The 16,582-nt window shown below is 40.0% G+C and overlaps 1 protein-coding gene across 1 annotated transcript in view; it reads right to left on the bottom strand.

The window, feature by feature from the left end:
- The window catches only part of Stmn2 (stathmin 2), a 51,813-nt gene extending 49,827 nt beyond the window's left edge, over positions 1-1,986 (bottom strand). The window contains exon 1 of the mRNA XM_075971473.1: positions 1,647-1,986. Within this exon, the coding sequence (XP_075827588.1) occupies positions 1,647-1,665 (19 nt within the window). The 5' untranslated portion in view covers positions 1,666-1,986. The remainder of the gene's footprint in view (positions 1-1,646) is intronic.
- Between the last annotated feature and the right edge of the window lie 14,596 nt (positions 1,987-16,582).

Below are 16,582 nucleotides of genomic sequence, written 5' to 3'. Positions count from 1 at the left end.
TCCCCTGAGGGGTTCAGGGCTGTTCTGGGAAGCAGGGCTTGGAAGAAGGGTGTCTGTACTGCAGACTGTTCAGGAGCCCCACCCAAGTTCATGGTCAGTCAGCCTGGAATCTGAATCTGCGGGGTTCCACGGACAGGGTGGGGCAGGGCAGGGTGGAGCCAGTCCACATCTTTTTCCCTGCTCCGCACCCAGAGCCGGGCATGGGGAGGGGGGAACTTCCAGTCTCCTCCTGGGTACAGGCCCCTCACAGTCTATTCACCCTTGGGCCACGCACACGAGGCACAGCACCTATTCAGAACGAAGGCTCTGGATCTGGAATCTCCTACGGTTTTACATAGCTCAAAAGACTTCCTAATAATTGGCCCTGTCCGACCCACAAAATGGAAATTGCACGTGGTTCCTCTTAAAGACCTTGACCTCTTTTGCCTTTTATCATGCTCACACTTCTTTATCTGTATTATTTTCTGTACAGCCTTCTAGGCTCCCCTAAACTTCTTCTTCCCCCGCCCCCCGCCCCGAAACGACCAAAGGAGTTGGGAGTAACCCGTTTTTCTTTTTTTCCTTTTCTTTTTGCTATTATGTCTGAATATCCTATTTAATGTGGTTTTGAAAAATATGTTAACCCACTCTCCTCTAGCCCTATTGGAGAACAATGAGGCCAGGGTGCGGCAGCCGAGGTTAGCGGTCAGGTCTCTGGCATAAGCAGGCTGCTAGTGTGTGCACGGGGCGTGGCGGGGCTCCTCTGTCCACGCAGGGCTTGGTTCTCTGGTGTCGCGCTGCGCTTCCCACCCGCCCCCCTTTCCACTGAGAGCGCGCAGCTAGGTCAGGGTGGAGACCGCTTGACTCCGCACAGGGTGGGGCGGTCCACACAGTGTGCCCAGCGCTGCAGGTGCCCCCCTCCCCACCCGGGGGACCGTATCTCCACACACAAAGAAACCCCACCCCGGCGTCTTGGGAGCCTGGTCCCTCTACCCCTCCCCGCCTCACACGCTTCTCCGCCCCTGCAGCTGCCCATCCCTGCCCTCCACGCCCTCTTCCTCCTTCCCCTCCCTCTCCCTAAAACAAAGAAGCTAAGGTCTTACCCCACCCCTCCGGCCGCTTACCTCCCCGCACCGCGCCCCAAGACTAGCGGTTTTTCCAACAGAGACAATACCATTAAATGTGTCCACTCCCCTCCCCCGTTCCCACCCATTGCTCAAACCGCCCGGATGGGACCGCTTTGACTTTGCATTTTCTCTTTTCTCCCAACCTCAACCCCTACCAGTTCTATTTTCTTTATAAACTACAGAACGAATATAAGACGTTACAAACCACTTTCTGAAATGTCCCTTCTTCTCACTGAAGGCAGAGTTAAGGTAGCCCCTTCCCCTCCCATGGCATTTTAATTTTAAATACGGAAGTAGAATAAAATTTTTACCCATCGGAGGCCAACTTATCTACGTCTATCTTTTAAAAAATAAATCCTTAGCGTTAGGTTTTCAAAGACCTCCTCGTTACCCTCTCATATCCTCCTCCTGCCTCCGACCTTTCCAGATCCCATGTATCATGAATGTCTTTTCCTTTATAAAATAGCTCTCAATGTCTTCAGAGCCCTCAGAGAGAAGGGCTTCTGCTTGAGCTTGGGGAGAGAGAAGCGCGATTCTTACCCATTGCTGTTTTAGCCATTGTAGGGATGTGCACGCGAAGTGGTGGCAAAGGCAAAGAAGGGTCCTGCTGTAGCCGCGGCGAGAGCGAGAGAGGAGTCTGAGTAAGGCACTGAGTCTGCAGAGTGGGACCGTGCTAGAGAAAGAGCAGGAGGCAGGAGCCTATGAATAATTATCACGCAGAAGCTCAAGCAGATTGGCTCCCAGGGTCCCCTGACATGACTCCCGCAGAGTCAGAATCTCCAAGCATTAAATATTGATCGGCCAATGGTGCTGGAGTACAAAGTACCAGAATGCAGTTTGAAATGGAAATCAGTCCTTGCCTGGAAGCTCCCCCCATTTTAGAGCCTGATAGTACAGTCCAAGTGGAGTGGCGCCTTAGCCTGGAAGCCTCCTAGGAGCTAAGGACTGGGCTGTGCCTACCTGTACCCTGGAGGCTATACTTTGCTCAAACATGTGTCATTGCATAGACTGACGAGGAGAAGGGAAAGACTCAGGGGTCTGAGAAGTCATCCCAATGCCCAGTCGGGAGAATCTGTTTAAAGCCTGTGTTCTTGTTTTCTCTTTCACCTTTGGCCCTGTCCTTGGTGGATGCTGACTTCCCTAACAGATGATGGACTTCCCAAACCAGCTCATGTCTGACTGTGGTGGCAGCTCAGGAATGAGCAGGGCTACTGTTCTTTCCTCCTTGTGTAGTTGGACTCCCGAGTCCATGAACTCAGGAGAGTCTCATAGGACAGGGAGGCCTGGCCTTTTCTCTCTTTAGCACAGCAAAGGAACCCTTGACTACTTGGGCACAGAGATGTGTTCCATCTAAGGACATGATACAAAGGAGTAAGAGAGCTGCATTCACAGCTCAGATTAAGCAGTATGGCATGCAAGGGCATTTGAAACCAGTTATAAACAAGGCAGTCACTCATTCACTTAAACATACTTTTAGTCTATTATTTCTCAATTCATTCATTTATTGAGCATGTTGACAACACCAAAGAAACAGCAGCAATGATATTTTTTGGACTTGTGCTTATGAAATTTTTAATCCAACATGACTGAATTCTATCGTGTTGCCATCAAATTAACCTAAATCCATGGAGAAATTGTGGCTTAAGTATTTTAAAATAGCGAGGAAAAGCTACTTTCATCTCAGAGATGAAAAAAAAGAACGCTGTTGCATTCATGAACATGTATGAAACACTGTCTAATTTTAAAGGTATCAACATTGTTTTATTCCATTAGTAAGCTTTTTGGTAGCTATTAATTTATGTTCTAAAATTTCTTTTTAACATCTTGCACAGCTGAACCGCACAAGAGGGAAAGACAGAGCACTCTCCTTGGTGCTGAAATCACTCTGCAGTTCCCATTAACTTGTAAAGGCATTTTAACACTCTGGATGACTTGCTAAATGATAGGAAACTACTGGAACGGGAGCATTTCTGACCTGCTGAGTCACTGGAAAAATAAAAAAATAAAGTGGAGATCACTAAAATTATTTCCCGAGCAGCAAGATCAGAAATTATTGTTCCTGTCATTGGACAGGCCTACGACTATGGTACAGTATGGAAATCGGCAGGGGCTGGAAATAAATTACCGTTTTCTCCCCCTCAAAAGCCATCTCTCAGTACAAATGTGAGAGCGTCTTCCTTCTCATAGGGTAGTTTGCTTGCCTGTGTAACTAGTATCTTTCTCTGCCACACCCTTCTTCCCAGGCTGTGTGCTGTCCCTATACATTCTTCAGCTCTCTTGGAGGACAGGGCCTTCAGTCATGGCATAATGTCTCTAACAGCTACGATTGGCATGTCAGGGAGATCTATTGCTCTTGTGAGCACAAAACAAAACACTCATTCTACTGTCCTCCTTTCTCACTCTCTGGTGACTGTGCCGTCCTGATGGACAGGAATGTGATAAGGAAGTCAGTGCACACAGAGACAAATAGAAATGAGTGGTTTCAATTGTTCTCTCTTGGCTTTTTGGGTGATAGCCACCTCACCGCACTTCTGCATGGTTGTTCCAGTGATGCCAAGCAGGGAGCAAATAGGCTAATATAAATTACTGCAAAACAGAAAGATAATGAGTCTGCAAAACAGAAAGATAATGAGTTATTGTCAACAGGAAGAGAGGTTGACATGAATTAAAAGATATGGGTCTATATTAATTAATGCTTTTTATTTTCTTTTGGTATTGCAGTGTGCTACCATGCTTCTTGATCTGGGAAATTATGGTAAATTAGAAACAGGAAAGTTCTTTCCTATGCAGCACTTTGTCTATTTACTCACTTCTTCAGTTGGCTCAGCTATTCCACAGCTACCTCTTTAATGAAGTTTTAGTATTATTATATTATGAACCCAGCTAAGTTTTTCCTTATTGTCTAAAAAGTATAAAATGAAGAAAAACACAGCCCTTCTTCCATAATAAAATGTTATTAACTTTACAAGATGACAATCATCTTTTAAATCAGTTAGAGCACAGTTGCTTGCAAATAATAGAAAGAAAACCAGAACCAAACAACCACACATTGCCTCTGAAAATGAAATGGAATTTCTTGGCTCATGTTATCATAAAACAGAGTATATTGTAGTCATATTTTCCTGTAGCAAATGCTTTTGATGGCTACTGGAAATCACTCAGATTAAAGAACAGGTACCCTTAAAGTCTACTGTAGACTAGGGATAGTAGCATAGGGATTTTGTTTAACTGACAGGTTACCATATATAAGTGTCTTTCATTATTATAACACACAATTAATTGTAGGTTCTGTGGCTGTGTTTATGGCTGTAACACACTGAAACATTTAAAGAGCATGGACCAAGTGATAAATACCTTTATTAGTTTTCTAATAACACTTGGATGCATGATTCACATGATAGATCAATAAATGCTTACAACATTAATTATAATAAGCAGCAACACTTTGTTGAGATGATTGCAAATCTCCAAGCTCTGTGTCAGTACTTACAGCCACTTCTGCTGAGTTCATATTGAAAGCATGTGTCAGACATGATATTGTTTATTTATGTCTTAATCATCTCTCAAAGGACAGAAGTCAATAGGATTCACACTAGTTGGAGAACAAAGGCAAACTTTGTTTCCTTCAATGGCGACAAGCTGAACTTGTGGAAGTCAAAGTTGTATTAGCGTCCTTTTTATTTCTCTAGCTCAGCCTATTGCACTTGTCTCTGAGAAGAGGCCTGAGGGGTTGGTTTCCTTCCAGATCAGAGAATAACAGTTGCTTTGGGTGCTGATGTCATCCAATACAGTCATATGATTTTGCTATTAATAAATCAAATATCTGGGAAATAATCCCACAGTAATTATTAAAAGTTACTAAAATATGAAACAGTATTGCTGCACTTGAATTGCTTGAATCTGACTTCATCTGATTACAAAAAAAAAATAGAAAGAAATGAGTCACAGATGCGTTGCAGGGAGCTGTTTGTTCGTCCTCGCTGCCTGGTTAGCTTAGCCCCGAAATAATCACACAGAAACTATGTTAATTAAATCACAGCTTGGCCCATTAGCTCCAACTTCTTACTGGCTAACTCTTACAATTTAATTTAACCCATCTCCATTAATCTTTGCATTATCACAAAGTCATGGTCTACACACAAAGTTTTAGCAGCAGCTCCATGGCGTCTCTCTGACTCCTCCCTTCTTTCTCCCAGCATTCAGTTCTGTCTTCCCTGCCTACCTAAGTTCTTCCCTATTAACAGGCCCAAAGCAGTTTCTTTATTAATTAATGAAAGCAACACAAAGACAGCACAGATGTTGTCAGGTATTTAGAAATTTAGGATATTTTGTAGTTACAAAATCACACTTGAAAAAATAGCTAATTGATTAGTAGTTTTATTTTTGACATGCTTATATCAGTATAGATTGCTAAGAAATAAAAAATAGTATTTAGTAGAAATGTACATATGTATTATTTGACAAGAAAGTCAACCCATAGAGAAAGATCTGGTGTTTTTTGCTAACATTGCAGTCTGTGTTGTTTATATGTTAGCATTATTTTTATCTTTATTAGCCTTTTGAGGATTTAATACAATGTATTTTGATTATATTCACCCCTGCACCAACTTGTTTCAGATGCATCCTTTCCCTACCCACCTGACTTTGTGTCCCCTTTTTACATTTTAACCCACTGAGTTCAACTGTGCTGCCCATATACTCTTGCGTGTGAAACTGTCCACTGGATCTTGGTTGACCTAGTAGGAGCCACATATCTAAAGAAAAATGATATGGCCTCTCCAAGAGACTGCCAATTGCCAAAGCTCCTCCTTTAGGGATGGAACATTGTATGTACTTCCTGTCCTCATGCTGATAATGTATCTGGCTGGAACTCTTGTATGTCTTCTGTATTCTGTCACTTGCCTTGTGAGCCCATATATGCCATTTCATTGCAGTGTCCAGAAAGCAAATGCAGTCATCATCTTTCTAACACACAATCTCTCCATGTTTGTATTTTACCACTATTTTTGAGATGATGAATAAATAGTATTTTATTATTTTCCTCAGATATTAATTATCTACAACTCAAGAACATTTAGTTAATTTTTATGTCCTTTTTTTTGTACCTAAGGTTTTCTTTATGCCTCTGTGTGAGTTATGTATATTAGTAATTAAAATAATTTGCCCCAGAAGCAAAGAGACTTAGTGAAATAAGTAAATACTATTGATGGTTTTGCAATTGAACTTCGGGAAATGAACTCACTCTAATCATAAAAGACTGGTCTGAACCTAATAAACTTAATCTTTTCATTATATTGAAGAGGTTGAAAAATTATTTGCTGTCTTAGCAGTCATTACTACAACATCTTCCCTCTCTTTCTGAGTTGCTTTGCAGCTTAACATCCAGGGAGAATATTAGTTGGACATTATTGAAGCTAAGAGTTTGGTTGCCCTCGGGTTTCCACTCAGTTTCTTAGTTCACAAGCCTTGCGTGAGCATACAAGTGTGATGGTCCTAGAAGTGCCCAGAAAAGAAGTCTGGAAATATGACCTATTCTATTTCTTACACAAGCTCTTTCCTTTAAAAGGGGAGCCCTACAATGACTATTTAGCTAACATTAATTGTTTGTTGCTTAAAAATTCTTCTGTTACAATGGGTAGGGAAGGAGTAAGATTTCAAGAGGAAAAGGACTTTAACCTTAACTCTAAAAGGGTTACATGACGTTGGCTTCCAGAGAGATCTTTTTGTGTGTTCTTTATTAACTAATTCTTTGACCCTCTGAACTTCTCCCACTCTTTCCTAGTATATTATCAAACAGAACTAAATGAAAAGACATAGCAGCATTTTGAAAGGCTACTTGATAAAAAATTCAACTCATTAACACAGTCTTAAATGAAACTGAAGAACATAGAATCTCATTTCAGTTTTCTTTGTCTTTTCACATCTTGAAGGACTCTTTCTTTTTTCAGTTTTTTTTGGGGGGTGCTGGTTGTTTCTGAATTATGGGCTGAGAAACCACTCATTTTTAGGATTCTGTTCAGCAAAACCAGAGCAATGAGCAACTCTTTCCCACTTATTGTACCACCAAATAAATTGCTATCTTCTCAAATACATTGCTGAGTTTCTATTTAGAATGCACAAGAAAGGTCCTCTCCTGAAAGAGCATTCCAAGAGCTGTGGAAGACTCAAATATTTATATCAAAGCATAAAAACATCAAACTTAAAATTTTGTCATGGTCTATTTGAACTGATTTGGAAGAAGGGCGTCAGTGAAGTAAAAAGATTGCTAAGGTTTTCTTGCTTTCACTGATTTGTTTTTGTCTTTGAGACATTTTTTAAAAGGAAATCTAAGACATTACTTAAATAAATTCTTAGTATGTATCCTTAATAAAATATCCACATTTCTGATACAAATTATAATTTATTGATACCATCTAACACTCAGTCCACAATAACATTTTCATGATTGTTTTAATAATGCTATTCTGTAGGAGCCTTGTTTTAAATACTATTCAAGTACCACTCACTACAAGTCTCTTCTCTGCAAGTCTCAAATGAGGTTATACTGCAACACAACTCCCTTCTTTGTTTCAGATTCCTGTCTTCTGTTTATTATGGAAAGTGGGTTAATGGCTTTACTGAAACTTCTAACATTTTGGATGTGGCTGTTTATATCCAGTGTGGTGGTCATTTAATTTGTTTCAATGCTTTCTGTAAATGGGAGCCAACCATTAAGGGAATAGATTCAATATCATCTGATAAAAGAATGACTCAGGTGTATTTAGCTTAATTAAAAGCAGGGCTGTTGTTGAGTCACATGTGCCGAAGGTCGGTTCTGGAATTAAGGGAAGGGATGGGAATGCAGAAGTCACTGCAGACATAGCAACACGGAAGCATAGCTTTGTCCTTGGGCAAGTTGATTAGTTAAAACTTAGGGGAAATGTTTTCTACAAAGGGAGAGTTTACTGCAAAATATTGTGACAGAAAGCAGCACAAAGCAATGACGTGGTTCTTGTTCAAGTCTCTGTTAGACTTTTCCTGAACACTTTAATTTTCTCAGTTGGAGACTACCATCTATGAATTATGATAATTTTGGTCAAAATCGACTAGTTGAGCCATGATGTCCTAATATTTTTGCTGTGGCACTCTAATGAACTGAAGTTTACACATGTCCCCAATGCATGTGCTGAAGCCCTACAATGACAGAACTAGGTGATGGCAATAGAGAGGGATTAGGTCATGAGAATGGATCCTGGTAAATGGGTTGGTGCCTCATAAAAGAGACCCAAGAGAGTGCCCTTGCTCTTCTGTGTGCGATGACACAGCTAGAAATCTGTCCCTCAGTCTTTCATCTCCTAGTTTTCAGACCTGTTGGGAACACATGTTAAAGTCTATAAGCCTCCAGTTTATGGTATATTTGCTATAGCTCAGTGAGACCACAATGTGGTCAGCAAGGCATAATGGCAGTGCACTGTTTTCAGCTTCTTTATTATTCAGTACCAAAATAAGTATAAGGATAACCATAAACATTAAGAAATATCTGATGGATGGAGAGATGTCTCACAGTTAAAAGCACTGACTGCTTTTCCTGAGGACCTGGATTCAATTCCCTGTTCCCATATGGCAGCTCACAGCATCTCTAACTCTAGTTTCAGGGGATCTGACACCTTCACACAGACATACATGCACACAAAATACCAATGGATATAAAAAAGTATCTGAGCTGCCTCTGGTGGTGTTAGCCTATAATCTCAGCTTCTTGGGAGGACTTGCAGGAGTATTTCCAAATTCTAGAGCTGACTGAGCTAGAGAGCAAATCCAAGACCTTCCTGGATATTTTAGTGATAGTATCTTCAATATAAAATGTAAAACAAACTGGGAGGTGGTGGTGCACAACAGCACCTTAGAGGCAGAACCAGGCAGATATCTGTGGGTTCAAGGCTAGCCTGGTCACAGAGTGAGCTCCAGTATAGGCTCCACATTTACACAGAGAAACCCCATCTCCAAAAACAAACAAAACAAGCACTAGGGTATTATTCAATGGTTGAGTCCTTACTTAGTATGAAGTCCTAAATTCAATCTCCAGTGCAGCGTGCGTGCGCGCGCGCGCGCACGCACGCACACACACACACACACACACACACTCTTAGGAATATCAGTTTTGAATAGTATGTTACTTTATCCTTTATAATTAATTAATGATTCCACTTTCCTTGAAGTTCCTATTCTTTTGTATTTTTTTTCAGATAGGGTTTCTTTGTGTAGCCTTGGCTGGTCCCAGAACAAGCTCTGTAGGACTGTAGGACAGACTGGCTGAGAACTCACAGAAATCCACCTGCCACTGCCTTTGGGTGCTGGGTTAAAGGCATGTCACCACCTGGCTTTTCTTGAAGTTTTTATACAGGTGTTGGTTACAAATAGTCAGAGACAATTTTATTAAGTAGGATTATCTTAACCAATATATATATGTTTTGAAGGCTTCTCTGATAAATCATCATGCAGTCTTTTCTAGGTAAAGAAACAAAAGGATTTGTTCTCAATCCTTGCAAAGGCAGAGTGATATTGACAAAGTACAGGTCACATTTTGAAGGCAGTAGCTTGGATAGACCATCCCATTATGCAGGAAAAATGATCCCTTGGGTGTGTGTTGAGAGAATATAAAGATAATCACCGTTGATGTCAGTGGCTGTCTGAGTGCATGTTGGTCTAATTCCAAAGAGCAGGAACTTAGGTCAGCTTCGGAAAATCAGGTGATAGTTCTGAACTGATCGATGGGAAAATAGTGACCATAACTTGCAGTATAAGTCATTCTTCTCTTTCTGCTCCCTGACATTCCATGGTGAATTTGAGGCTCCTAATCAATAGATGATATTAGTAATTCTGGCATGAGGCTAGAATTCAACTGAATTACATGAGTTAGATGTGCCGAGGCTAATATTTTTTGGAAGGGCATGGGCTGCACAAGAAATCTATAATTGACAGGTTGGCTGCTATAGCAACTCTCTGTTTATTCTGTCAACTTCTTGCTTTTGTAGGTCTTTAAGTGAGGCTGGCATTAGAATTCCGGTGCTGGTGCATAATCACCCAGCAAGATTCTTTATGTGTTTGCATTGAGAAGGGAGAGCCCACAGGTGGAATTCTCTGGAGTTTGAGTGCTGGCAATATTAACATCAGTGGTTCAAAGCACTTATTTTTTTTTTCAATCTAGTTCTAAGATTGGGTCCCAGTGGTGTCTCTTTGTATATAACCACATGGTGACTATCATAGGGCCGTGTTCACAGGCATTTCTTTAGGAAATGCAGCAAGTACCTGTTTGCTATGGCTTCAAATCTGACCATAGGTCTGGAAAATACTCAAAAAATGAAAATATAAAAAATGAAAATATAAAATCTATTACTATCTAATAAAGGAGTGAAGGTTTTATAATGTATTTTACATTTTAAGCTATATCAGGATGAGGGATATTAAATCCTTTTGTAAATAAGACCATTCTGGTTTTAAGTAACAATGTAAAACTTTTAAACATATTAATTTGATTTTATATCCTTAAAGAAAATCTCCAATATTTTTAAATAATTCATTGTTTGTATAGTACAGTGATGAAATTCCAAAGTCATTTTGCATATATAGTAAGGTTAATAAAATGAACTAATGTAGTCTCATTGTTTGGATCTAGGCTTATTTCTGTGGGATAATAGATACATATCTGAAACTGGAGAAACTAGGAAAGAATCTTGTTATGTTAGTAGACTTAGAGGTACATGAAGCCATAGTACCATACATATTTACAATTATACATTTCTTGATCTGTTATTTGAGATACCAAGAGCATATATTTCTTTTATTAAGAATTATTTTTTGTCCTTTCAAAATTTTATGTATGCATGTGTGTTTTCAGAGTGTATGCTTGTGTCTTTACAGTTGCCTGAGAACAGGGAGGGTGTTGGATCTCCTGTAGCTGGAATTACAGATGGCTGTGAGCCACCTGACCTGAGTGCTCGGCACTGAAGTCTTGTCCTCAACAGGAGCAGTATGCACTCTTTTAACTACTGAGCCATCCTTTTCATCCCTGAAGATCTATATTTCCTAAGAAATATTGAAACTCAGTCTGTGCACTCAATGAACTTAGGAGCAATTATACCCTTGTCTAATGAATACAGAGAATATCCAGGTTTTGTTTTGGAGTAAGACAATAATGTTCTGCTCTATAAGGAACTGGGATAGAAGAAATATTTGAAGAAGAAAGATGATAGGTCACTTCCTAACTGCATGGAGAAAGTATTCCTGAAACTCGGGTTGGTGTTTGGCAACTCCAGACTTCCTGTGTAGGGAGCAGATAAACTCTTTTGTATGAAAGCATCATATATATTATTATAATATAATATATTCATACACACAAATATAGATATCATATCAACTTTATAATAGTAGACTTTCGTGTAGCTTTTCAAGCATCTGCAATGCTGGTTATTCCTTCTTCTTACCCTTTCCTCTCCTATCCTTTGAGGAGCCTTTTGAAGATACCCAGCACCACTGTCTATTGGGACAGTGGGTCAATGATATTCTTACCTAATACATGTAACAAATGGTGGGCAAGCATTAAAACTGTATATTATGAGGACACTCTGTTAAACAATGAAGATGGTAAAAACAAAGAAAGGTAAGAAATATTTTTAGATGAAGAGAAATTAAATGATATGAAGTAATTGCAGTAAGTGATCATGGATTAGATTCCGGATAAATACAAATCTATATAAAGATTGCTTTGGAATACTTGGTGAGATTGTAACACAGATTGCACATTATAATATATTAAATCATATAGGATTTTCTGTATTTGACATCTGTACTATTGTTTATGTAGAGCAATGTTCTTATTCTTAGGCAAATGTAAAAGTAATTAGGAGTAAAGGGACATCATATAGGTAATCAATTCTCAAATGGTCCAGTAGGGATTATGAAAATTTTATTATTTATATGAAATATGAATATAATTATTCAAGAGTGAGAAAGGAGAGAGCTAAAAAGAATATGTGCAAAATGTTAAAATTAGTGAGTGGAGGTGAAGGTATACAGCTCATCGAAACATTCATGCACTATATTAAATACTTAAAACTTTCAAAATAAAATGTGAAAAGGGTATAATTAATAAATTTTACCTTCTTAGAACTTTGAGGCTAATAGAGGATGAAAGTTCTGTTTCACATATCTTAAAGAAAGAACTTATGACCTCTAGAGCATATCATCTGTAAAGAGGAAATTCAGAGCACACAGCAACTCTCTCCAAAGGTAGAATATTATGATTCCAGCAAGAGGAAACTTCAGTATGACCAGAAGAGTTTAGAAATACCACTAAAGTCTGTTTGAGCTTTTTGTGGAATTGTGAATCTTGCCTTGTTTTTGTGGTTTCCTCATATTTATGATTATTAGAGAAAAAGCAAGGGTGGTTCACTTGTTTAGCCTTATACAGGAAAAATATGTACATATATAATATATATATATCATGTATTATATACATATTTTATAAACTTTGTGATGCCTTGAACTTGTGGCCTTGTACATGTAAGGCAAGTGTTTACCACTGAGATGCAACATTTTCCCAGTATTTTTGAGACATTTGGACCAATCTGCTTTTGCCACGGTGAGTATTTCATGCCGTTCTAGATAGAAATGACTTAGGAATATCTAAATCTATCCTTATACAGCAAGCAGTGATGATACAGTTTCTCTTTCTTAAAAGGATAGATGGTTATTTTTGATAAAGTTCTTCTGGTCAGAGAGGAAAATTTCATTTAACACCATTAGTAACACAATCAGTAATGAGTTGTATTAGTTAAGCGTCTCTAGATAAGCAGAATGAATGTCTTACAGAATAACCATGTGTAAGGTTGATTTATTTAGTTATCTTTAGGAATCAATTTGCATGGTTATATAGGCGAGAAGATCCCAAGAAACAAGACAGCTCCTGGTTTAAGGTCTAGTCCAAACACAAAGGTACAAGACTGAGGCTGAAGCTGAAAGACCTTCTGACAGAGACAGCCTTTCCTTCTGTTTAGGCACTTAAGTGATTAGATGATGCCCAGTAATAATGGAGAAGATACCCTGCTCTCCTTAGTCTATTGATTCAAACAGTATAATAATAATAATGTTTGCTGTGGTGATTTGAATGAGAGTATCCTCATTTGAAAGCTTGGTCTCCTATTGTTGGAAGAGTTTGGGAAGGATTAGGATGTGTGTCCTTCTGGGAGGAAGTGTGTCACTGGGGGTGGACTTTTAAGTTCCAATTGTCCATGATACTCCTGGTTATTTCTCTCTTTGGCTTAGGCTTGTGAATCAGATGTGAACTCTCAGCTACTTCTCCAATCCATAGCTATCTGCCTCCGCCATGCTTCCTGCTGTGATAGTTATGACCTTGCCCTCTGAACTGTAAGCAAAGCCCCAGTTAAAGGTTTTCTTTAATAAGTTGCCTTGGTCATGGTGTTTTCTTCACAGCAACAGAAAAGTAACTAAGACACATGCCAAACATCAGATGTGGCTATGTTAAGCTGACACACACATTTAAGCATCAGAAAGGTGTTTTGTGTAACACAGTCTACAAACAGAGTGACTTTTCCCCCTCAGCAAAGTGAGCTTTAATTTCTAACAAAGATTTCTTTGGCACATTGAGCGCAGGCAGGCAAGTCATTTCTTCCTTCTTCATAATTGATTGCAGTATTTTATAAATTTAGATTTGATTCTATGCCATATCTGTAGAATTGTGACAGGATGCTGAATTTCCCTTCTGGAAGGATCTACTGTTTGGTTATTAGTACTTCTAAAAATTATCTCCAGTTTGTTTTATTCAAAGTGGGTTCTCTCCCTCTGAATCCTTCATCTGTAGCCTGACTATTTCTGAGTGAAATTTCAGCCTTTTCTTCTTATAGTGGGTCCCAATTCTTTTTTTTTTTGTTTTTTTATTTATTTATTTATTAAAGATTTCTGTCTCCTCCCCGCCACCGCTTCCCATTTCCCTCCCCCTCCCCCAATTAAGTCTCCCCCCAGCCCGAAAAGCAATCAGGGCTCCCTGTCCCGTGGGAAGTCCAAGGAACCCCCACCTCCATCCAGGTCCAGTAAGTTGAGCATCCAACCTGCCTAGGCTCCCACAAAGCCAGTGCGTGCAGTAGGATCAGAAACCCACCGCCATTGTTCTTGAGTTCTCAGTAGTCCCCACTGTCCGCCACGTTCAGAGAGTCCGGCCCTATCCCAGGCTTTTCCAGACCCAGGCCAGCTGGCCTTGGTGAGTTCCCAACAGAACATCCCCATTGTTTCAGTGTGTGGGTGCACCCCTCGCGGTCCTGAGTTCCATGCTCGTGCTCTCTCTCCTTCTGCTCCTGATTTGGACCTTGAGATTTCAGTCCTGTGCTCCAATTTGGGTCTCTGTCTCTGTCTCCTTTCATCGCTTGCTGAAGGTTAATATTCAGGAGGATGCCTATATGTTTTTCTTTGGGTTCTCCTTATTTAGCTTCTCTAGGATCACTAATTATAAGCTCAATGTCCTTGGTTTATGGCTAGAAACCAAATATGAGTGAGTACATCCCATGTTCCTCTTTTTGGGTCTGGCTTACCTCACTCAGGATAGTGTTTTCTATTTCCATCCATTTGTATGCAAAATTCATGAAGTCCTTGTTTTTTATTGCTGAGTACTACTCTAATATGTATAAATTCCATACTTTCTTCATCCATTCTTCCATTGAAGGGCATCTAGGTTGTTTCCAGGTTCTGGCTATCACAAACAATGCTGCTATGAACATTGTAGAGCATATACTTTTGTTGTATGATAAGGCCTCTCTTGGGTATATTCCCAAGAGTGGTATTGCTGGGTCCAAGGGTAAGTTGATCCCGAATTTCCTGAGAAACCGCCATACTGCCTTCCAAAGTGGTTGCACAAGTTTGCATTCCATCTTACACCTGTCAGAATGGCTAAAATCAAAAATACCAATGATAGCCTTTGTTGGAGAGGTTGTGGAGAAAGGGGTACACTCATCCATTGCTAGTGGGTCCCAATTCTGAAAGATCAACCTGGCTTCAGAGCTTCCTATGTTGGGTCCCAATTCTGAAAGATCAGCCTGGCTTCAGAACTTCCTGTAATGGATCCCAGTTCTGAAAGATCAGCCTAGCTTCAGGACTTCCTATAATGGGTCCCAGTTCTGAAAGATGTTCTACTCTCAGGTCCTGTTTTACAATGTAGTTTGCTTTGCCAATCTTGCTTCTCTTTCCTTTTCTTTCAGAGACGTTGAGCCCAACTGTACGCCTCAATGAGTGTCGTTCACAAAGCACTCTCTCTTAGGTGCTGCTGCATGGGGTTGTGATACAAAGCTGTTGTGATCAATTTTCAAGCCATGCCAGCTTGAGCCTTTCATGAGATAGCTTACAGAAAATAGGCACATGGCACAAAAACGATGTTACTTCAAGATATGAATTATTAACCAATGGTACACTGAGGTTTCTAGGAAAATATTAGACAATTAGAATAAGTCATCTACTAAATAGTCATAAAATTTATCTCGAGGAGAAAACAACCACGGAGGTGGATTCATGTTGAGGAAATGTTTGGCTAACAGCAGAAGAAAAATTTAGAAGTGGGGATAAGGTTGCTTAAGCAGTGTTGGGTGTTGCTTAGGAATTGTGAGGCTTCTTCTTGATTAAAGAGGCAGTGTAGAAAGTGAGGCAAGAGCACTGTGGGCTCCATCCAACTCAAGCCCCTGCCACTAGCCCCCGTAAGCACAGTAGAGAGCTGCACTGTTACGAGATACATCAGAAAGAATAGACTTGAGGATGGGCACCATGTAGGATAGCCTATACTATGACCTGTAATAAGGGAGATTTTATGTAGTTAGGGAATTCAGGAATACTTGTAATGCCTGTTTAAGAAAGAAAACAGTCTCTGATACTAGAGGGTTACTAGGTTAGTTTGCTTTTGTGGTGAGTGAATAAAATTGGTTTATGAAGACTTACAATGTTTTATTTCCAGCACCCACCCTTTGTAAGGTTAAAGAGTAAAATGAGTGATTCATTTAAGAGGCCCCAAGGGTTGTGGGAACAAGAAAGGACATCATCTGAGCTGAAATAATACAGGCACAGAAAGAAGACTGCTAGTTCTCATTTATGTATGTAATGAGAGAGAGAGAGAGAGAGAGAGAGAGAGAGAGAGAGAGAGAGAGAGAGAGAGAGAGAGATCAAGTATCTAGAAATCTAGACAAAGAGATGAAAACATTAGCTATCAGAGTCAGAGTGGTGGCAGGAATTCCCTAATTTTAGATTTAAGCCAAAGTTCCTAAACACAGAATGGGTATGATGAAGATGACTAGAAAGACCTAAGGCCCCAGTTCATGGGTGTGCGTTATATTCAGGATTTTCATTTGCTCTTGGAGACAAGCACATACCATGGAGCCCAGTCTGAACTGGGACTCACTATAGGCCAGGCAGCCTTCGATTCTTTATCCTTCTGTCTCAGCCTC

Source organism: Microtus pennsylvanicus, chromosome 5 (genome assembly GCF_037038515.1).
Source record: "Microtus pennsylvanicus isolate mMicPen1 chromosome 5, mMicPen1.hap1, whole genome shotgun sequence".
Lineage (NCBI taxonomy): Eukaryota > Metazoa > Chordata > Mammalia > Rodentia > Cricetidae > Microtus > Microtus pennsylvanicus.
Note: the sequence above shows the minus strand (reverse complement) of the source record. Positions and strands in the feature narration are given on the sequence as shown.